The sequence below is a fragment of the Prinia subflava genome, chromosome Z, assembly GCF_021018805.1.
Source record: "Prinia subflava isolate CZ2003 ecotype Zambia chromosome Z, Cam_Psub_1.2, whole genome shotgun sequence".
NCBI lineage: Eukaryota > Metazoa > Chordata > Aves > Passeriformes > Cisticolidae > Prinia > Prinia subflava.
This window is the reverse complement of record NC_086283.1, coordinates 9,213,935-9,237,035: the sequence shown is the minus strand read 5'-3', so window position 1 is coordinate 9,237,035 and position 23,101 is coordinate 9,213,935. Positions and strand designations below refer to the sequence as shown.

The window sequence follows — 23,101 nt, the reverse complement described above, 5'->3', positions numbered from 1 at the left end:
CAGATGTTTAATAATGCCCTTGTTGCTGGAAGATAAACTAATGGCACAAGACAATGTTTCTTGTAGAACAAAAACCAATAGCAATGAGTCTTTATTCACGTTTTGTCACCTGACATGAAGAAAGTGTCTGTTGCATTAAAATAGTCATCAATGTAAATGGCAGCATGGCTGAACAAGTCCTTTTCAATGGTAACAAACATCCCACATAGTAAAGTCACTTCAACACAGCCTCATGACAATTCCCACATCAAAACAGTACTTTATTTTATAACTTTTTTGCCTCATCATTACCCCCCACATTAAGATCTTTCAGTTGTCAAGTGTACAAGGTGAAGAAAAAGGTTCTCAGTCAGCAAACACAGGTGCATCAGGAAGTATCTCCACAACACACCACTTCAGATCTGCTGGGTCCCAAGTCCATCCTTGAACGCTGGGTTCCCAGCACCAAGTGCAGCCCCCTACTACAGCTACACGACTATGTTAGCTTATTAATTCTGCATCCACCAGGCCGAGCAATGTGCCAACCTGCAACAGACTGAGCATTAGAACTGAAAATGGCAGAAGAGTCACTCTACTGAACTTTACATCATTATTTGATGTTAAACAATGAGGCAAATGCCAACAGTATATACAAAAACCAGCTTTGCGTTTACAAAAGATTTTGTTTCCCATATTGATTAATCCAGGCAGCTAACTCATTGGTTTATGCAACTTTATTGAAGAAAATAAATCAATTACTAGTAGAGCTATTAGTTGATCACTCATCCATTGACAACTTGCATCATTTATTCAGTGCTATATTAAACAGTGTTTTGGAAGACAGATTAACTAATAGCTCCAAGCCTCCTAACAAAATTTAAATGAATTACAAAAATGTTCTTAAACCCTATTTTGGAATACAAGGGATGTTTGACTTCCAATTTCCATTCTCTGTAAAACAAGAACTGGTCATTCCTTTATTGACATGCATAAGATACATCACATTTTCTGTTCTGCTGATGCTATAGATTCAGTACCAATTCTCCAGACACGTCAGTTATGAGCAAAAGTATATAATAAAACCTCAGTTCTCTAACACTGGAAAGTTTGGAACAAGATGGATGTTGCTACAGAAATGTTATTTCTTTGATGGGAGAAAATTGAACATCCATCTCCCCTCCCCCCTTCAGGTAGTATCTTCGGTATCTGTTAGAGCAGTGAGGAATGTTTGTTTGTTTTTAATCTCATAACCAAGTTAGAATGAAGACATTGGCCACATAATACACATGCTCCATTAAAAAAAATTCTGAATCTTGGGCAATTGTTCTTGTGTAACTACTTTACAGATTCTAAAAGCAGTTATTGTCCAAAGCTGGAAGAACTAATGTCTTCTCAGATGAGCATGTGCATGAATGGAAGGAGGTAAACAAAAAAATAAAAAAGATGAGGTCTGATAGGGGAGCAGCCGGATAAGAAAATCAAAAAAGGAACAGTAATTTAAAGTTTATTCCAGCTATAATGCAGGTTATTCTGACTTTAAGGTAGCATCACATGGCATACTTCTGAGTCCATTCCCGAGATATTCTGTTGTACCTGTAGACAAAACCAGGAACTGAATTAATATCAGCATGAAAATTAAAATTTCCCAAGCAGTTTATGATTAAATATGATTTTATCCCCATCTCTCTATTCTTTTTACACTGTGAGAAGTCTCTTTCAGTACCAAGACAGCTGAACTCAAAAAAACGGAACAATTCCCTCCCTAGACAAACTAGGATAGATATTCTCAAGTTTTTAGGAAAAGCTTTAAATTCAAGACAAGCAAGTTTTCTAGAAGTCTGTTATGAAAAAAATGACTGAAAGAGAAGGAATAGAGATTATCTGGGATGAAATAAACAAGGCAAGTATTTTGATTAAGATTAAGATTAGGTTAAGATTACAGTATATCCTATGCCATAAGTAAAGATTATTTGGTTATTTATTTGGTTAATAGTATCACTGGATACAAATGTCAAATTTCCAATTTTAAAGAAAATCAACACTAAATATCTCATTGCACTGAATATTCTTTTCACATGAATATACTGCTCAAAATTTTAAAAGGACATTAAAAGACTATTTAAAGTACACTACCTCCACAGGAACTGACCTGACAATTAGTTAACACTTAACTCCATGCTTGTCAGTAAGAAGTTAATTATTAACTATACACGCAGAACATAATCCCCATACACCTCCTAGTTTATACCCACAAGACAGACACTGCTAATAAAAATAACTGGAATGTGAATTGTCTGAATTCACTCATGTCTGTATACGAGGGCACTTTGAACCAAATTCTGACAAAATCTGGGTGAATACTTACCAGAACCAGTTGACAATCTAGCTCAGAACTCAGTAATTACTTCATACTAACTTTTTTTCTTTTTTGGCCATGCAAGAGTAGTATCTGTGAGAAACAGTGACTAGCCAATACATTACACACTAACCACAGATCAAGCTGTTAAATTTTCATGTTCAGTAAATGGTGCATCCATTATCTGTTAGTTAATCCAATGCCTCAGAGCATGCAGCACCCAAGTGCTGACAAATTTCAATTTTGTTAAATGCACCATAATTTGCAAATATTCTTACCCTACAGCATAGCGTATTTCTCTGTCCACTCTCTTGCTAACCTATTGTACCTAATTGAACAAATATATTTAGCATTAATATATATAAACCCCCCAAAATCTGCTTCACGTAATTCTATCTGTGCAAAATGTTAAAGATACCCAAGGAAAATAAAGTTGTTGAAACACAGATGGGGAAAGAAGTTCTGCTGCCCATTTTCAAGGGAAGAATCAAAAATTTAAGTCCAAGTTGCTGCTGAACAAAGGCATCAAAACAACAAAATTTTTCCTCATTATGAAGCTCTAACTAGATTTATGCATGGTAAGCAAAAAAAAAAGGCAATATAAATATTGTAAAATACTTCCATGCATGTGAGAAAAAGATAAATCTCTTTCACCCACAACTTCAAAGATGCTAAGCTCCTTTGTTTTTAAATTATGCACAGTCACTTCTTTAACACACAAGTTTTCTATATCTCAGATCCTCACAAAAGGCTCACTGAACACAACTGCTGTCGGACAATGCACTCTTACAGTCTGTTAAAATACCAGTCTTGTACAATTCCATACTTACTTGTCTCTGTCTGTTTTATAGATACGTGCAATCTCTGGCACTAGTGGGTCATCTGGATTTGGATCACATAACAGTGAACAAATGGATAGGAGAACTGTGGAAAAAGAAGTATTCTCAATAGCAAAAGAGGAATGGCAGTCTCAGAAACAATGGAGCAAGGATCTTTACACTAGCTCAATGTTGTCACAGGACAGAACCTAGGAAGTATTTTCCTGATAAAGAGCCAATATAAATTCATAATTCACTCTTAAGTAAAAAGCCCAGACTAACTTAAAGCCTTCTAAGAACTACTTGCTTCCTCTTTCCCAATACTTACAGCTGTCAGTACACACACGAGAACAGCACTGTTGTCCCCTACACTATGATATAACATAGCAGCCAACAAAAGCACATTATGTACTCTGATGAACAACATATTCATGATTCTTACCACTAAAACTAGAAAATCTGCAAATTTATGTTTTTAGTTTTTAAATCAGACTGAATTATTTATTTTTTGTACATAAGGCAAGAATATCCTGGTCCACACTGATAAAACCACACATGTAAAAAAGTCAGTAACACTGCTGTAAGGCAACTATGAGGAGAATCTTCTACTCTCACAGAAACCTTAGAAGAAAATAGTGAAGCATTAAAACATAGAGAATCCACATTCAAATAACAAACTGCTTGTTTGGACAGACAGGAATTACAAGTTCAGATACACAAATAGACAAAAGAGCACTTTGAGGGATCTTAAAGCCACAATGACCAGTGGTTTTGAGGCAAAACAATTTGATCATCTTGAAAATATTTGAGAATTATCTGTTATTTACTGTAGTAAAATGAGGAAAGCCACAAATCTTCTCTTGCAACACAAGATCAATTCATCATGAAGTAGGATCAGTAAAGTTAGCTCGTGAAGTAATATAATGCAATGCCAGTGCACTGTGGCAGAAAGTAGTATGTATCAATAACAGATTTATTCATCTACCACAGTTATTCAGATATGCCAATAGAACTTTGCATGTAACTCTAGGCAGGAGGAAAAAATGATGTAAATTTCAGTATTAAAACCAGACTTTTAATTAATCTTTCATTTAATATTAATGTGTATGTGCATGGGCAGCTCCACACAAGCAGTTTCTTAGCCTTAGCTCAAACACCCCAACACAGGCCTATTTCAACCCAAATGCCTGCAAATTCCTCTGGGCCCAAGTTGGTAAACTCTGCTAAGAATACTGAAGTAAGTAAGTTGCCAGATAAGGCCTTAAACAGCCACATAAGAGAAAATGTTAGAAAAAAAATCCATTAAAAATGCAGTACTATCAAACTGGCAATACATAGGCTTGAATGAGGTAGGCAAGGCAAGTTAAGAGAAATCAGAGATGGTCAAGAACTTAATCAAAGCTACAGCATAGTATTCAACACAAGATGGAAAAAATTCTCATTCACAAAAGTTACCTTTAGAAATAGTTAAAGCAGGAGACCACTGTGATCTTAGAATATCAAGACAAATGCTGCCATTACTGTTAATATTTGGATGATAGATTCTTGTTGTAAATGCAACCTGCAACAAAAAACAAAGAAATGAAGAGTGTGTTTGGGTCTATCACAATAACTGCACCCGCTCTTCTCAGTTAAGCTGTCCGTCAATTCAATTTACTCTAACAGGAAAGGATTAAGCAGTTAAACTGCTTATTTCAAATTCAGGGAAATGCACCCAAGCCAGCAGCTCTGAGTCTCCCACTACCAGGCATTATCTCAAACAGAGAGAGGGCAAGTATGAGCATGTTAATCCCAGCTGCCTTTGATGAAGACACTCAATAGCAGTGCCTAAACCACAGTAACGCTGCTGTCACAGAGCTAAGGAACTTCTGACACTGCAGTCACTCCAAGGGTACGCCTTCATATTGACTGAAAATTGGAAGAAAAGCTAGTGCATGATAAAGCTACCAAAAGAGCGTATTTTGCAATTACTGCCAAACTTTTAACAAATAACCCCTTCACTTGATTTTACGCACTCAGCAAGTAAATCCACTCCCAGTGTCACATTCCTACAGACCAATCCAAACAGCTTTACTAGTACGTGACAGTCCCCTTGTCAAGAATTCTATTATAGTAACACAAACCTAATGAAAAGTTTTCCTGTCAATTAAGAACAGAAATGAACCCAAATATTTCAAGACATTCAGAATTTACATACATGGATTTGCTCATAAAGAATATGCTAACACACCTATTCCTATGGTAGTCAGAACAGGACCCAGACATCTAACAGTTTCTAAGAACACCTGAAAAGAAGTAAGAACTTGACAATACTACAGTAGAGAGGCTGACAATTTCTGTCCTATACTCAGTTCTTTAAAAAGCACAAATTTCACAAATGAGACAGCAATACTTACCTTAGGTGGTTTGAATGGGTAGTCTGTGGGAAAGTGAATTGTCAAGAAGAATACACCACCCTGATATGGACTGTCGTTCTGTCAAAGCAAACAAATAATTCTTCAATCATCTTTAGGACTAAATATCACTGAAGATCTTGGTTTTAAATAAATGGAAAGGAAATTTGTTTAAACCAAAATGTTTAATCCACTAATACAATTGAGATATAACTAAAATTCAATTCTTAGTTTTAAGTAATACAGAACACATACATGTCATTTTTCTGTGTGGACCTCTCCAAATGCATCATAAAACCCAGCAGCTCTGACAATCCACTCAGGACTACAGGGCAAAAGCATTCCAATGCTTCTAAGATAGCCCCGAGAAGTATTGTTAACAGAGTGGGGTCCCATGACATTCAAAACCCTCCAGTTCTATGTTTGGAGCTTATTTGTTATGATCACCCATGTTTAGAGCGGCCACAGACTCCCATTCCCTCCTAAATTCTGTCCTTAGCTTCAGCCCTGCAGAAAACCTATCAGTACACAGCTAGATCCTTGTTCCTTTAAAAAAACCCCAACAAAAAACCTCAACCACCCATCCTACCAGCACAACCAAACAGACAAAAGAATAATCATAATTCAAGTGAATTTTTCCTCTTTTTCTGTATTAGAAATTCACTGTAATCTAGTATGAGAGAGTATTTTACATTTCCCTGCTCCAAGAAAAAATTAGTGGGATAATTCATTCAGGTGTCAACTATAAGCAGTAAAGCAACGTGTGGAAGTAAAAAAAGATGATAGTGAGCAGAAGAAAAAACTGGAGTGACTAAACAGGGATTGTATAAGTTAGTAGCTACAAGAAGGAAGAAGCAAAAGGTTTTTACTCGAGATTACAACTAAATATCTGAACGAGAGCTAACACTTTCATTGTTTAACCTGAAAAATTTGAGGCATACACAATACTCTTCTGTGTTATCTGTAAATTGAATTCTCAACTGCAAAAACATTTGACCAATGTAAGAAAGTAACTATGTATTACTAAAATACTAGAAAATGAAAATTTAGAACACAAGACAGGGGACTCGAACCCTCAACATGTAGGTTATGCCCTATCCTATTGGATGAAACCTAGTGATCAAGATACAATCTCTCGTATTTGGCCAACAGATACCATATGAGGCCTTGAGGAGCCAAAAAATACCAACTCTTTCACTGGACATATTCTAGGGATACATTTTATCAATTACAGAAACTCCTCCTTAAAATGTGTTAAACCAAAGCACACTCTCATACACCTATCCAGGAAGATGACAATATCCTGTTGCAGAGGTTGAAGACGAGATGATTGGTTCTACAATCCCTATCTAATACTAAAGTCAGCACCACAGCAGCATTAGAACTACTAACACCACACTGACACATTTCTGTCAGGATACTGCCCTACCTGGAAACAGGAATGCAGACCTTCTGACACCACAAAAACCCCATGGGGGAAAAAGGAGCTGTACATTATTAAACCACAACGGAAAACTAAAAATAATAATCCTAATTTAAATTCAACCAATGCTTAATACCTTGTGACCATGCAGACACCAGCCACATTAGAATCATCACACCCAGTGCAGTGCCCCACGCTCCTTGCCATTTAAGCATGAATCTAGTTACTGAATAACTTTTTGAGGTACCTAGTTACAATCAGTGATGACCAGGTACTTCAGGATGAAGACACATTTTTCAGTCCAGTGAACCTCTAATAGCCACCTCCTAATACCACACTTGTAGCTATATATAAAACCAGGGTCATTCAGCAACACTGATACTGAATTCCTATTTCACAGCCTCACCAAAGGCTTGTTTTCACAAGTTACGGAAGGTTTTGTCTTTTAAATACAGATAACCAGAAAACTTCAGATGTGAATTGCTTCCAGGCTATTTTCAACAAAAGCAAAGTTTTGGCTTCCTTAATGAGGAAGAAGTCCCATTCAGGATTCAACTGCTTACTGAACAGTTAACACTGACTTTTTTCTCCAGTCATAACTGAAACCCCTAATTTCAGTGATTATTGCCCCTTCTATTCCTTAAAGTATTCAAGATCTCAGCATTACAACACCACCAAATAAGGATTCTCTTCTAAGATCCACAGAAAAACATTCCAACTAACTCCTAACAGCAGTACCAGGTCCTAGTACAAAGCTCGTGCTAGATTAAAACTTCAGAAAAAATTAAATGCAAGCAAGTTTCTAGATATTAAGTATTAATACCTAACATTGCTCTAGAGATTATTTCTGCTGAAATACATGTCCTTGTAAAAATACCACAAAAACAAAACAATTGGTATGTTTTTTCTCCTCCCTCATTTTCCTTTACTGTAATGAAGACCTCTAGAACTTAGGTTGGATAAGAAAAGTTAACAAAAATAAACCTTTTTTAAAAAAACCAACCAGTTTTCTGCTCAGTAGAAACTACTCATTTAATATTACATCACAAGAATTAGAATACTTACAGGTCCCATAATTGTGGCTTGCCAATGAAACACTACAAAAGAAAAACTCCACGTTATTATCTAGGAATGATAAGCTTTGAGTCAGTAGAACAAAACATAAAACTTGAAGTTACTTACTGTCATCTCCAACGGGACCTGCTGAACACTGTGCTGGAGGATCACGGGCTAAGTCACTAAGCTCCTTAAGAAAACAAAAACAGTAATTTTCACTTCATGTCTAGAAAAAAACCTTAAACAGTTTTTCCATATACAAACAAGGAAGAATGTGCTATTAATAACTCTCAAGAACCACTCGATCAGTATCAAAAATGTTGGCAATAGACAAAGGACCACCAAAACCAGCTATGAAGGTAAACAGCTACAACGACTATGCCTTTCCAAATTTACCCATGTCACTACTGTGAAAACACTCCTGCTGAATAAAGAAGCAGGACACAAAGCCTTAAGCTGGCAAAGTCTGATCACTTTTTGACTGAGATTTACAAGAACTCAGTCTTAGCTAGAGGAAGTCTGAAGTGAGAGAAAACTGTTGGTGAGTCTTCATGAAACAAGAAGCACTCTGTATGCAACATATGACATCAGAACTAAGAACTGCAAGAAAAAAAGGCCACAGAAAATTGGTTTCACTTTACCCACTACCTGCACCACGGACGTACCTCACAAAGATCAAAAGAGACAAGAAAATTCAAGAGGCTGACAAGTGCTGTAATCAGGCAAAATATCTGTATTTTTTATTTTAAAATTTACATTTAAAACAATTATGCCTTTAAAATTAAAAATTACTGAACTGCAGGAAGAGTTCTCTCCCTCCCCCATTACAGAGGAATGGAAACAGATATTTCAGATGGAGGATTCCTTGTGCAATAACAATACTGAGGAAACCAAGAAGCTCTCCATTAAATTATCTTAATGCTCCACAAGTCATTTGTTTGAACAGTGTCTTAAAATTAAATTTACACTTTCAGATAAAGCATGTAACAACCACCTTCTTTCTCCCCTGCTCTCCCTTGATTCTGAAAAGGTCTTTAAGAGCTTCTATACATAAATCTGCACTTGTCAAGGTATCTAGAAGTCTTGAGAAAAGGCATAATATTCAGCCCCTCTTTCATACATTAACAGTTTCACTCAAGTTGGTTTTTCTTCCTGCAAGCCATTCAACCAAGAACATTGTCAGGCATTTAAGAAAGCCAGGCATACCTATTATGCTGGAAACAGGCATATTTGGACCTGACAGCTAACTCTTGCCTGGGAAGATCCTAATGTACATCCTTTAAGTTTCACAAATTCAGCACTTCAGAAAAATTTACTAAGTATAAGCCAACACAAAATGAGGGAAAAAACCAACTTATGTTTCTTGTAACATAAACACTTGTTCTTTGGTAAGATGATAGCTCCTGCAAACACAGAAAGAATAACACCATTTCAACACGTGCAAGTCCATACGCTTTAAAAAAAAATTAAAAAAATAAAAATAAAATAAAATAAAATTAAAGAAAATAATTACAACTGAATAACCAATCACACCCCCACCAAACAAGAAAACCACATCACCCAATGCTGACAAAAATCCCCTTCCCTCCAGGCACCAAGAAAATTTAGTCCCACATTTCCTCTTACTCCCACATATGTTAATTCTGATGAATTTTCCAACTAATAATAATAATATTATTTCCATTTTGCACTGGCATCTGACTGTTCTACAAAATCAAACCCTATCAGTCTTGAAGTTAACAGTACGGCTCATTTCACTGCTGCTGTTCGAAGAAGTGTGGCAACAGCTCTTTCCAGATCATCACAGTAAATGCATTTAGACTGCATTTTGCTACACTCTCCAGATATTACTGGGGGGCCTGGTAACAGACTTATTTCTGCATTTAGTATCACTTCTTAGGTCCATATCTTGTTCATTATCCTCCAGAAAAAATTGTTAACTTAGATTTATGTTACCCATGTAAAGGCAAACAATAAATGTAGAAGAAGCTTCAGATAGAAAGGGGTTTTTTAATTCTTAGGGGGTTTTTTCCATTTAACAAATACAGCAGGTTTTGTTAGTCAGGCTTATTTCTCATCAAAATGTATTTTCCAGTTCTAAGAATGATCAATCATTTCCAAAATCTGAGAGGAAAAAAGATATCATGTCCCTTGAAATAAGCTATAGCAATAGAATAAGCAGAAGGACAGAAATGTTATTGTTTTAATGCAGTTGTACAGTTATTACTGGATTTATTTAATAGTGGAAGTATATTTAGATCGTCAAGGTTTTTTTAAACAGAGACTAAGAACTGTGAAAAGTTCATGCCATTTATGAAAATTGCAAAACTGAGTAGCATGAAGACAAGGATGAGAAAAGATCAGCATAAATTGGACCATCAGAGATACGTGCATTGGACTAGAGAGGTCTTCAAAAGGTACTACTATTTTCAGAGAAACAAGAATTCAGTACTCAAGATAAAAATAGGTGTTTTACCACAGCAGGAAAATTAGTAATTCAACATCAATAACTCAACCAGGAAAAGTAATTGCAGATGTAAGACATAAATTAAATTTGGTAATTTCCAGTGAAATATTGGTGCAAAAACCCCTTTGGTAATACTAAAAGTAATTTAAAAGCTGAAACAAATGAGTTTCAATATTCCAGACTCAAATTATTTCAAAATTTATGTCTATACTCCTTTTCACTACTTGAACTGGTCAAGGTAATAAAGTAGCAGTGACCTTCATTATGAAAAGGACTAAAGTTTTGTCTAGTCTAAAACACTTCAGTTAAAAAAACCCCACCCTAATTGCACTAATCAAAGGAGTTCAATATACGGATAATTCTGGGAACAAATGATACACCAGCTAGCATTTCACCCACAGAGCAAGTAATTCACCCACTAAATTTGGGGGAAGAAAGCTGAGGTGGCACATTCTCTTTTATTTGCTTCTCCAGGGTACTACAGTCAGAAAAGTCTGTAATAAAGCTGTTTGCTTCAGGAGAGTGTGAAGGGCTGTAGAAGAATTTGGGCAAACATGAAGCAAGCCCAGGTTCACAGTAACACCAGACTGACTTAATCTCTCTGTTGTGTGACACTTCATATCTACCTACACAAAGGGGGGAGGCTTCTTCCAACAAGGGAGTGGAAAGTTCTTAGTAACTTTAGAAAGTACCTCCTTCTGAAAGCTACAACTCTACTGAACACAACAGGCAAACTGGAATAACTGGAAATTGAACAAGCAGAGGCACGTGGGCTGTGAGATCTGGAGTGCAGTTGAAGCATTTTGTTCAAGGAAAGGAAGGAGCTTTTTTTTTTAAAGCTTCCCACTCAGCAATATAAATACAAATCTACTTTCTCAGCTTAGCAATCAAGGGTAACAATTCTGTAACAAATTAGTATTTAATCTAATGTTTTTACATGTAAGAGCTTTCTGCTTCTCATATTCATTTTGCCATACGTACTTCTCCAACTTTGCTTCTTTTTGTTAACATGGTTTCAGTAGTGCTTTCCCTTTCTCAAGGCATATTAACCTACATTCCAAATTTTCTTAAAAATCCTCAAATTGGAACTCACATTTTCCTGAAATTGGTTGTTACAGTTTTTCACTTCAGACATGGCTGAATAGAAAAACCAAAACAAAATTCCCAAGCAGCAAATGTGACTTTATATAGAAACAATAAACCGAATTTGGTAAGGAGTGACACATTATGCACCTATTGGAAAGTCTTAGTCTTGAATTACAACAGTGACCAGCAGTCTCTGTCACTGCCAGAGGCTTCCGGTGCAGCTCCAGCATGACACTGTGTGTCCCAGTTTCCAAATATAAAGTGTGATAGTCCCTACCTCTCCTTATGGACAGTTAATCACTCAGCATTTTATAGACTAGAACACTGTTAAAAGTGTAAGCACCAATGCTACTGTCAGAGGATAACAGCAGTGTAACACAGACAAGGAATACATGTGCAGTTCTGCAAGAGAGTTTCAGAAAACGGAGGTCAATAGAAAGCACGCACCAATACCCATCACTGCGACAGACAGATCTGGTCTAAGACAAATTCAGCCCCCTTGTCTTCTGCCAGTTTCACATTAGCTTTCTAGCAAGATCCAGTTTCACTGAATTCCATTTTTTGTCTGCTCCCTTCTCTTTCACTATACATTTATCAGAAAGCTAACAAAAAAATACACACCAGTACTTTCCAGAAGAATGGTTATAAAAAAGCTAACTAACCTGCTTGTTTTGCAGCAACTTAATCATAACTAACATACAAAATATCGCTTATGCTGCAAGTGAAGATTTGAAACGTTGACATGTGAGTGCAAATGCAGGACTATGATCCTATAATAAAACCAGAAGTATCTTTCTTCTTCTTGACAGAAGCTGCTAAAAAACCCCCCTTAAACAAGTACCCCCTACCAGCTATTTAAAAGATTACAGAAGCCATTTAAAGAATGAAGAAACTTTAAAGACTGACAAAGGATATCTCATCCAAATATGCATGAACAAGAAAACAGGAGTTTTCAGGTCCCAGAAAATTCTGTAAGAAATGACAGCCTGGTGCCTACCAAGCTGCCTTCTTGCAAGGTACCAAGCACTGCAGGATCTGCACCAGTTCCTCCCCATTCGTCAGATTCCATACTCCCTGTGGCACTACTACATTCTTTTAGTTTAAGCTGGAAATAACCAGGCCTTACTTGTAATGATAGTAACAGCTGACTTAAACACAGTGACAGAAGATCACTCCTACCAGAATGACTGAAGATTGTCCTCCACAGGCCTTAACTCACAGTTACATTTAATAGTGGTTCATAAGACAAGTATTTGTTAAAATTACACATTGCAGCTTTCTGATTTGTACTCAAGAAAGCATAGAGGGGTTATTTTGCTTTACATTAACAGAAAATAACTTGGAAGACATGAAAGATAATACACATTAAATCAGAAGTTAAAAAATAAATCAACAAACCACAACACAAAAACCCACCAAACAACAGTGCACACACACACATACAAACCCCACCCCCCTCCACCCCCCAAAGGACAAAGAGAAAAAAGAATACTTAAGCCAATCAAAAAAAAAATCAACATTTATTACCTTGACTGCTAGTCTAATGATGTGTAAAACAGGGTATTTCAAACTCTAGGCAACCAGAAATTCATCACTGCATTAGTCTTACTCATTAGCTCACAGGTGAAAACAGCTTTAAAAAAAGGAAGGATTGGAAGCAGCTATAAAGAGAGGGGAAGAACGTTTAAGCCTGTTTGAAGATTAAGAAGTGTCAAGCAGCAAAGAACTACTGCCTCATCCCACACACCTGCATTAGAAACGTACATTTCAGCATGGAAATTAATTACACCTGGAAACAGAAAATAACAGTTTGTAAGGACACTGAATGTGGATTTCTAAGCTGAGTAAGAAAGCAATGGAAAGACATGACAAAACAGATGTTACCAGCAGAAAATTATCAGTTTCAAACAAGCTGGCCTTTTGGCAAATAATAAATCGATAAAAGCAATGTGTAATGGCAGTGCAAAATACAGAAAGATGTAGGTTCCTCTTGATTAAAAAAAGGACATTAGAGCAACTACGCAGAGAAAACACATGAAAAGCAGTTACTGAAAAGTTTTTAAGAAACCCAAAACACACGTAGGAATGTAACAGTTGTGATTCTCCCCATTTTGATTATTCTGCTTCTATTTTTCATGGTTCTCCCTCCAGTCCTTAGTAATGGATTTTTCAGCCTGTTTGTGCAGTGTCTAGCCATAATATCATCATGGTATAATAAAAGACAAACATTGAAATATTCATGTTTTAAGCCTCGCACTCAAGGAAGGAAATGCCAGACTGCTGTGCCACTGTAATTAAATCACTCTGTGTACTTGGACTGTGATACAAACTACTCAGGTGACTATCTACTATCTCTTCAAAAAACCTAGCTTTCAGTACACAAGCCCTTTGTGAATGAGAGTATTGTCTACAGCTGTTCTCATCTGTTCTGAAATCTGGAAAGTATACAATGCAGGTAATGGTTTTTGGGACATTTCAGAGTTACTGCAACTAAAATGGCTCTCTATTTATTCCAATGTTTTGCTGAGTAGATCGGATAGATCCAACTGGAAAAGGAATGCAGTCACAGACTTTGCTTTCCTGGTCACTCCCTAAATAGGCTTTCAGAACAAACTTAAAAAAAAAAAGGAGGCAACTACACACCTGTAGCTGAGCTTTGAACTCACAAGTACAGTTTGCTTCCCCTAAAGTAACCCAAACCACAGAAGCTGTCTTACTCAAGATGAGGAAAATCTGATGCTTAACACACATGAATTCTGAGGTATTATAACAATTACCATACTCTGAAAACAGCAGAGTTTATTAGAACACTCCTATGCTCAATGTAGAATGAGGCAGTCCTCGTTCTACATTGGCTAAAGTACACTGGCTACATATACATTGGCTGAAGTACATTGAAGGGGCAAGTGTGAAGTGAAGCACTGGTTAAATATCGAGTCTTTCAGTGATGGCTGGGTATTTTAATTCTGCCATTTCCAAGCTTTTGAATATCCAACACTGAAACTTAGCATGCTTTTTCCCTTGGGAGTTTTTTCCTGCAAGAGACACAGTAATCTTTGGTTCTCTAACCCAGGACTACAATGCTGCCCCCTCAAAGAAGGGGACAACTAGTATAAACAAGGCCACACGAGAAACACCAAGACGCACCTTGCTAAGTTAAACAGACTGACTGGGAAACACAGGGACTGATGAAATTCAGTACAGACAAATGCAAACTGATGCAGCTGGAAAGAGGTTTATACTCAAAGTAAGGCACTCTGTCCTGATGGCTGCCTTTCAGAAATGCGATTTGAGCACTGTGCTAGACATTTTCACACAAATGCTGGCTTAATACTCCTTAGATGCCGGAATTTGTCAGCATTATGCAAGGATCTCCCAACATGCTGCCCTTCGGCTTGTTGAGGGCATAGTAACTTAGAGCAGAACCTCAGCCACCAACATCTGACACATAACCAGAAGTGGCACCTGTACACTCTGCGCTCCACGTGACAGAAGACTCCCAGCACTTGCCAAGACTGCACAAACAACAACTTTGGAGACTGGCAGTGTGCAGGAAAAGTTCTGCAGAAATGACAAGTGGTCTCAGTGGGGCATAACATCAGTCATTCTGCACTTCCTGAAAAGCTACAAGAATTCTCTACATTCTCAAAAAAACAAGGAAGGTGTAACAGAAAGTTACCAAATTAGTATTCTAACAAGTAACACCATATCTGTAATCAGCACGGTGACTTCACTGTTCAGCAGTAGCTTGATATATTATTCTGAAATGTATTAATTAACCTAACAAACACTGAAAATCAGCTCTCCTTTTTAAAAAACTGTCTTGACTTTCACCAGTCCATATTTTGTATGAATACAAAGATGCATGTGAAAGTTATTACAATATACCACAAAGGTGTATGCTATGGACACAACTGTGTGGGACTGACTACACTGCCTGTACACAGCGTACAGTTACCCTATCATATGATGCTATTTCTGTAAGTACCCTTCATAATCGCTCTAAGGGCCAGTCTATGAGATTAGGTACAATTACAGACAAAACAAACTCACACAAGACAACAGTGTAAAAAACTAAACCAACCACCACAAAGCAAAGCACAAACTATCTGGAGTACAACTGCTCTTACAGCTGAGTTCCATCTTAGCTATCTAGAGAACAGCGATGTACAGATGGATCTTAAAAAATAAATGAGGTACTTTTTTAAAAAATAAAAAGTTTCAAAGCATCTTTATGAGCAGACTGCATCCTGCAGTAGGGGAGTGGAAGGGGGTCTTGTTCATGTAGCAAACAGTAATTCAGGAGATCCTCCTATATTATTCAAGGCAAGAAAAAATTAAAGTTAAGATTAAAAGAAAAAACAACCTTTGCCTTTATCTCATTTAAGAGAATTTTTAAGAGAATTTTGTGGCATTACTTCTCAAACAGGCCAACAAAGGTTGAGAAGTACTGCCTTTAAACAGTATTTGTATTTATCAGAAACTTAGAAGGGCTCACAGAGGTGATGAATACCTGGCCAACATAAGTCTAGGTTACAGAGAAAGCCCACTAAAAAGTTAACTGAACATTTAATACAATCTTCATGCCTTCCCATCAGAAAGACCTAAAGCACTTCAGTATCTGCACTCAGTTCAGCTTGCAACTCTGGTGTCCAGATGCTTGTGAAAAGACTTAAATGTTGGTCACCTTTTTCTACTGGGCTGTAAAATTTGCAAAACACACCACAATCCTCTTATCTTGCTTCCTTAAGACCGTAATAAAAACCCATCACAATCACAGTACAAAAAACTACAGGAGATCATGAAGATGTCTGGTGTATCACACGTCTCAAAGCGATGATGTTCAGAGCAAAGGCTTCCTTTACACAAAGATTGAATACTGAAGTTTACTGTTGGTAAAAATCCCCAAATCTATTTAGCTTTCAGTCCTGAATCCTGCAATGCTCCATTTTTCAGTATTAAACCTTGTATACATTCAAGTATTTCACAAAGAGTTGCCAAAGGCATAAACACTAATTTAAACTTATGAACATAATTTTAACTAATTTTTTTTTGCAAAGTTTCCCCAACACAACTATACCACATTTAATCAGATCAGTGCTCTATAGAAGACCAGTGAAGAGAAACTGGTTTTGTTGGTTGTTCTTTTAAATCTCCAACATTTTCCATTTAGAGTTTGAGGCATTAAATGTATATTCCAAAGTTTACAAAACTGTCAAGTATTTGCAACTCAAAAATTTAAGACTCTATTCTGATAAAAACGACTTGACAAAAAGCAACCACATTTAAAAATGCACTACTGACTGCAGTTATATATACACACACACATTCACATTGCTGCTTTCATTTCTTAATTATTTTTTCCTGCATATTTTACTGTCAGGTTACTACATCAAATGAATCACAGCAAAGAATGTCTGTAACTCAGCCCTTCCAATGTAAGCTATAGCATCTTAGCCTAAAACCACCAACAAAATTCAGCTTATTCTGAGAGATCAGAACTAATGCTCCAGTGCAGACCACAAGTTCCCATCTGCCAGCTCTGATGCACAGGGGAGGGATCTACAAAAGAGCAGAGGGCAGACAGTTAAACTGGCAAAACCATATTTGCAACAGAAAGATTTCTCAGAGATGACATATCAATGCCCTAATCTGAATGCCACAAAAGCTCAACCTTTTCCCACTCCTCCTTACCAGCTGTCACTTGACATCTCAGGGAAGGTTAAGAACCTACATCCTCTCTCTCCTCCAACAGTTCAACCCAGTGGATGCAGAGAACTCATCAATAGATAGGGGATAACACCAGGCTGGAACTGGGCTCCACGAGGACTACAGAGATGCTGTTGGCAAGAGACAGTTCCGTGCTCAGTACCCCACAGCTGCTGCTTACAGCTGTTTATACATCCTTCTCCACTCTGTTACTCGTTAACCACGAGCTCAGAGAAAAGCCTCAGACGACTAGTTACAGACTGGGCAGGAAGCTGAAGGGAGCTTGTTCCATGGAGTTCCACATCAGGCCTTCTGTAGAAGAAACTCACACTAGGAATAACAGCAAAAGCACAGACTTACTTTCAAAACCAGACTGCTAAAAGCTGGAATGATCATAAAGATCATAAGAGCTGGCCAACTTTTTTACTCTGTATACATTATGCCACCTAAATTCCTGATACACTGGAGGAATCTTTGAAAGTATGCAAGAAGTACCCATCTAATGGAATAATGATCTCTGAAGTTCTGTAATTCACTTAAGTGAGATAACAATCCCTTTTCTCTTCCCACTCCAATGCACACATTTAAAGTTCCATGCTGACTGGGAACTTACTTCACAACCACTGTGTTCAATTAATAAGAGAAATCTTTAAGTTATCGCAGTCCAAACTTTCTAGCTGAGGAAGCATCAGTTTTCCTCTCTCATAAAAAAATGACCAGCTCTTAAAATACATCCAATACTTTATTAATAAATGCTGGTCTTAAATACAGAGTACCAGACCTACCCAATTAAAAAAACCATTATTTTCACTTTAATGAAAATTATTTCATAGTAGAAATGTAATTTCTATTTGGATAAGCTAAATCGTGAAGAAAATTTAGGAGATGAAAGCTTTCATCTAATGCTAAATATTTTATTCTGACTTAAAAAAACATTTAAGTTCTTCAATACTAGGGCCTCCCAAACTCCATTACTGCAGCATCATGATTTAAAAACCAACCACTGCCTTCTGGCCCAATGTGACCCTTCCTACCACTGAGTGCAATAGTTGTGCTGAATTACTCACCCAAGGCAGGGCTTAGTCTAGCCCTGGATATTCACAATAGTTAAGGTGAAATTACAGTAAAAAAGGTAATTCAGTACATTGAGAAAGCAATTACAAAGGTTTAAAGCATACCAACTCAATTTTGTTAGCTAACTAGCTATCTTAACTTTCTGAGATCCTAAACACACAAATCCAGACTTATTTCTAGACATTCATTCAAAGCATGAGTTCAATCACATAACTTCTAGTTATTCAACTATTTTGAATAAGCCCAGCAAACAAAATCCAAGACTGCCTGCGAAAGTGTTGTGGGTTTCATCCAGAGAAGAAAACTTAATTCCAACCAGCTTTATTACAGGTTTTTTTAAAATTCAAACCAAGTTCAAAAGAAAAAAGAAGCCGTTTAAAAATAAAGTAATAAGCAGGCTTTGTAACCCTTCATTGTAGGTTAAACTAATGCAGATTTCCATGCAGTCCTCACTGATGCACATCACACCTCATCTCTGAAAAATACTGTATTTCCAGGGTTAGCAGCATTTCTTAGTATGAGCATCTGGAGAAGGGGGGTTTAAGTTGCAATTTATTGTACATCTAGGAACAGTGCTGGAGGCTATAGCCAGAGAAAATGGTTATGCAGTCTCCACCGGTGTCAAAGGAAGCCATCTATCTGTACTTAAGTAGCAATAAATGGTTTTGCCACCTTCAGCCTTTAGCTTCCAGTCTGCAAACTCCACTTAAAATTTTCTAATAAATTATTCCAGTATAATGATGCTAGCTTGTGCTATTCTTAATCAGTCATAAAACACAGCAGGTACAAGCTTTCTTGAAGATTACACAGACAAGACATTTCATGCATACATCTCCTGTATTAATTCTATTTTTAACCTATCAAGATCACTTAGGCCACTTATATCACCTCACTTTAACGGATGCATACAGCAGTGATAAAATGGACGTGTACCGATGATGTAACATTTCCAAGTTTTCCAAATTTTACATTCCTGATTCCCTACTCCTACATAAATGCTTCCCTGCTACCAGATCAACATCCTTTGAAGCGGAAGCTCCAGCATGCTGCAGCAAATACAGGATGTGTTTTTAGCAGGCACCGCTGACACTTCAGACCAAGACAATGTGCCACAGCATGCACCAAGCATTTAGATACATGCTCATAAATCAACACAAATTTCTTGATAATTCTGGGGAGGAAAAAAAAAGGGGAAAAATTTCATCCTCAGGAAATAAAACACTCAATTTTAAGACGCAGGTTCACGTTATGCCATGGGAAGAGAACTTGCTTGTTATCATAAAACAACTGCAAAGCAAGCCATATCAAGGACAGAGTTTTGCCAACTGAACACAAGCTGCCCCCAGAGCAGATGGCACTGATGTCATGACAAACTCCAGCATAACAATAATCTCTCTGGAACTGGCTGTGTACTTGACAACTACTTCAGTTTTGGGGAGCGCTTTATACAGGGTATTCCAGAAGCAGACACATAAACCCAACACATAAATACTCGTTTACTTTCATTTTCAAATCAGAAGTAGAATTGGCCAGTTATGTCTTAAGACTGGTTGTATTCTGAATGTGTTAACAGACTTCAGATTAAAGATACACACACACACACACACACACACACAGAGTCTCAAAGTCTAGTTTACTCAACATAATGAAAAACATTATTTTGCTTGATAGGTCAAGTCTAGAAAGAGGAAGTTAGCCAAACAGACTGAAAGTATCTTCACGGGTACATTCAGGATGTCATCTGCTGCAGGAGACAATGAATTCTTGTCCTGACAAGTAATAACACAAACTAAATCAGCTATGTGTGATTACAGTGTTCTGAGGTCCTGGTTTTTCTTCAGTCTGTTCTCGTCTACTGCCAAAGACATACTACAAGGAGGCAGAGTTCCAAGGTCTGATCTGTGATCTTACAATTACAAGACATGGAATCCCAGCTTACCAGTGACAATGCTGTTCTCTCTGGGCTTTACTGGTTAAAAATACTAAAATTATATTCACAGCCATTTTGTTACAGAACTGGCCCTGCTATTTTTTTATGCAGCATCAGCCCCTGTAAACATTTGTACTGAAGACCAGTAGAGGAAAGAAAGAAACGTGCAAAGAATGGTTTCTTTCCACAAATAAAAGTTCACTTTCCAAGCTTGGAAATATAAAAATCCAAACTACAAACTCCATGTGAATTTGGAAATGTATCTTGTAGTGTGGTGTGATTAAACTGATTAGAAAAATCCAAACACACACACAGAAAAAAGCAGAAAGAAAAAAACCCTAACTCAACTATCTTCCCATTCCTAAACCCTTGCACTGGGTAAAGGGAGAACCTTGTTACTACACAGTGCAATAGAGCGTAAGGACCAATACAGGACAAGAGGCTGTACACAACAGGCCAAAACGCTGAAGTCAGAGAGATGACTTACTGGTTCGAGAGTCACGCTGAATCGTTCTCAGGTTCTGACCACCAGATTACTACATAAGTGAGGGTTTGTCTTGGTTTACACTTGACAATAAATTCTTACCTGCAGCGCCTGAACGTGTTTCATAAGCATGAGTTGATGACAAAGCATACCAGGGAGTAGCTGTGTTTCAACTCAAGTGATATCATCCACTAATACAGGGAACAAGTTCTGATGGCAGATTCAAAAGGAATTGTTTTGAAATTCTTGCCAGAGCATAGCCATAATTCAAAGACAAACCATTCAGCAAGCTACTTAGAATGGATTTAATATTTTCGAGGATAACAGTACTATCCATTCACTAGAAACATTACAAAACTGCTCGTTTTGTCTAAACTATGACCACAAGCACTGCGTGAAATTAAAGCGAGACTAGCAGGCGGCATAAAGTTTACACACTGTCTACAAAAGATATTTTGTGCACCGAAATTCACCGATTTCAGGACACACTGACGTTCTGCCATCTTAGCAGGCTATGAGATGACCAAGAAACTCCTCTGAGCTCTTGAAGCACGTAAATGCTCCACGTAGCTCGCGTAAGAAGGAGCACAGACCAACAGCGACTTCCCGGTAACGCCGCTGCGCTCTCATTGCGTTTTGCCATTACATCCCACCAATTCTCAAACCTGCCGAGAAAACCTAAACCTGCCTAGGGGGAACTTCACGCCAGGAGCCTTCTTACCTTGGGAGAGATTAAAAAAAAAAACAACCACCACCATCAAAAAAAACCCAAAACAGAAACAAAAGACCGAAAAGAGGGAAGAGGGGAAGAAAAAAACCACCAAAACTAAACCAACAAACTTTCATCACCTCGGCATTTTTTCCGAGTTAGCCGCCGCGAAGTTGCTCCACCCGGCTCCGATTGTGCAACCGGGGGGGAGGCGGCGGCGAGCAGCGCGCTCCCGCCGGGCGCGGGGGAAAGCGATTCCCGGACGGGCAACGGATCCCCGGGGCTCCGGAGGGCCCCGGGGCAGCGGAGAGGGGCAACTGCGGGGCGAGGGCAGCACCGCGGTGGCCGCTCCGTGCGTCCGTGCCGCGTTATTGCGGAACGCGAAGGATCCCGGAAAGCGCCCGGGCCAGGCGGACCCGCCGCCATCTTACAATGCGGGAGAGAAGTTGCACAGCAGAGGGGAGAAGCCGGCCGAGGGGCCCAGCTGCTGCCCCGGGCAGCGCCGCCATACCGCCGAAACCCCCGCCACACATGGGCCGGCACCATCCGGGCCGGCTTCGGCGGAAGGGCAGAGGCAGCGACCCCGGGCTGTGCTGACATCCGAGCAGCCCCGAGAACTGCCTCTCTCCGACGGCCCCCAGCCGCCGCCCTCAGGAAGGGGCCAGGGCCGAGCTCTGAGCTCAGGCCCGGAGAGAGCGGCCTCGCCGCCACAGCCGCGCCGCGGCCCCGCCGGAAGGAGCCGCCGCTTCCCGGCCTCTCAAGCCCCCGCCTCTCCCCCCGCCGCCCGTCTCCTCTAGGGGCGAGCCGGGGGGGGAAAGGCGATGGAGGAAGGGGAGGAAAAAACACTCAAAAAATAACAATAAAAAGAAGGGCGAAGCGGTGAAGGGGGGGGGGGGGGGGGGGGAACGGGGGAGGAGGAGGAGCCGCGGCGCTCACTCACCTTGTTGATGCGTTTCAGCGCCATTGTGTGTGTGCGAGTGCCGGGCCCGTCTACGCGCCGGGGTGACTGCGCGCTCCGCTCGGGGGGCCGGGAGGGAGGAGGAGGAGGAGAAGGAGGAGGAGGAGAACGGGGAGGAAGGCGGAGAGGGGGGAGGGGGCAGCTGCTCTTCTCCTTCCTCCGGAAACAGCCGGGGGGGCGCCCGACCGGCCGGCCGCCCGAAGTCCTGCCTGCCTGCGGGCAGCGGGGCCGTGAGGCTGCCGGGAGAGCGCTCCGCCCGCCGCCGCCCGTCACGGCCGGGAGAGGGTGCGAGGTGCGGGAAGAGCCGAGAGGCGCCGCCCGCCCAGGGGAGAGCGAGAGAGGAAGGGCGAGAGAGCCCCGCGCTGCCGCCGCTGGCCAGGCCCGGACGCCGCGGGAGGGAGGGAGGCGGGGCCGGGCCCGGCACGCCGCCGCCAACGGCTCCAGGGGGCGGGGCCGAGGGCCGAAAGGAGGGGCCAAGGGGGAACGGGCGGGGCAGGGAAGGGAGGGAAGGTTCTGGGGTTGCCTGCGGGCGCCGCCGCCTCGGGAGCGCTGTGCGCCTCTTCCTGCCCGCGGCTCCTGAGGGTCGAGGCGGGCTCCGGAGCTCGGCGGCGGGCGCGCACCCCTGACGGCGGGTCCCTCCTCCCCGCGAAATGGCGGCA

The 23,101-nt window shown here is 39.7% G+C and overlaps 1 protein-coding gene across 1 annotated transcript; it reads right to left on the bottom strand.

Annotated features, from left to right (window-relative positions):
- Window positions 1–695: 695 nt before the first annotated feature.
- Window positions 696–23,101, bottom strand: UBE2D3 (ubiquitin conjugating enzyme E2 D3). Its single transcript, XM_063422157.1, has 7 exons — window positions 22,425–23,101; window positions 8,152–8,215; window positions 8,035–8,066; window positions 5,550–5,627; window positions 4,609–4,714; window positions 3,166–3,259; window positions 696–1,572 (listed from the first exon to the last, which is right to left on the bottom strand). Exons 1-7 carry the CDS (start codon window positions 22,446–22,448, stop codon window positions 1,527–1,529), a joined length of 444 nt encoding a protein of 147 aa, XP_063278227.1. The 5' UTR covers window positions 22,449–23,101; the 3' UTR covers window positions 696–1,526.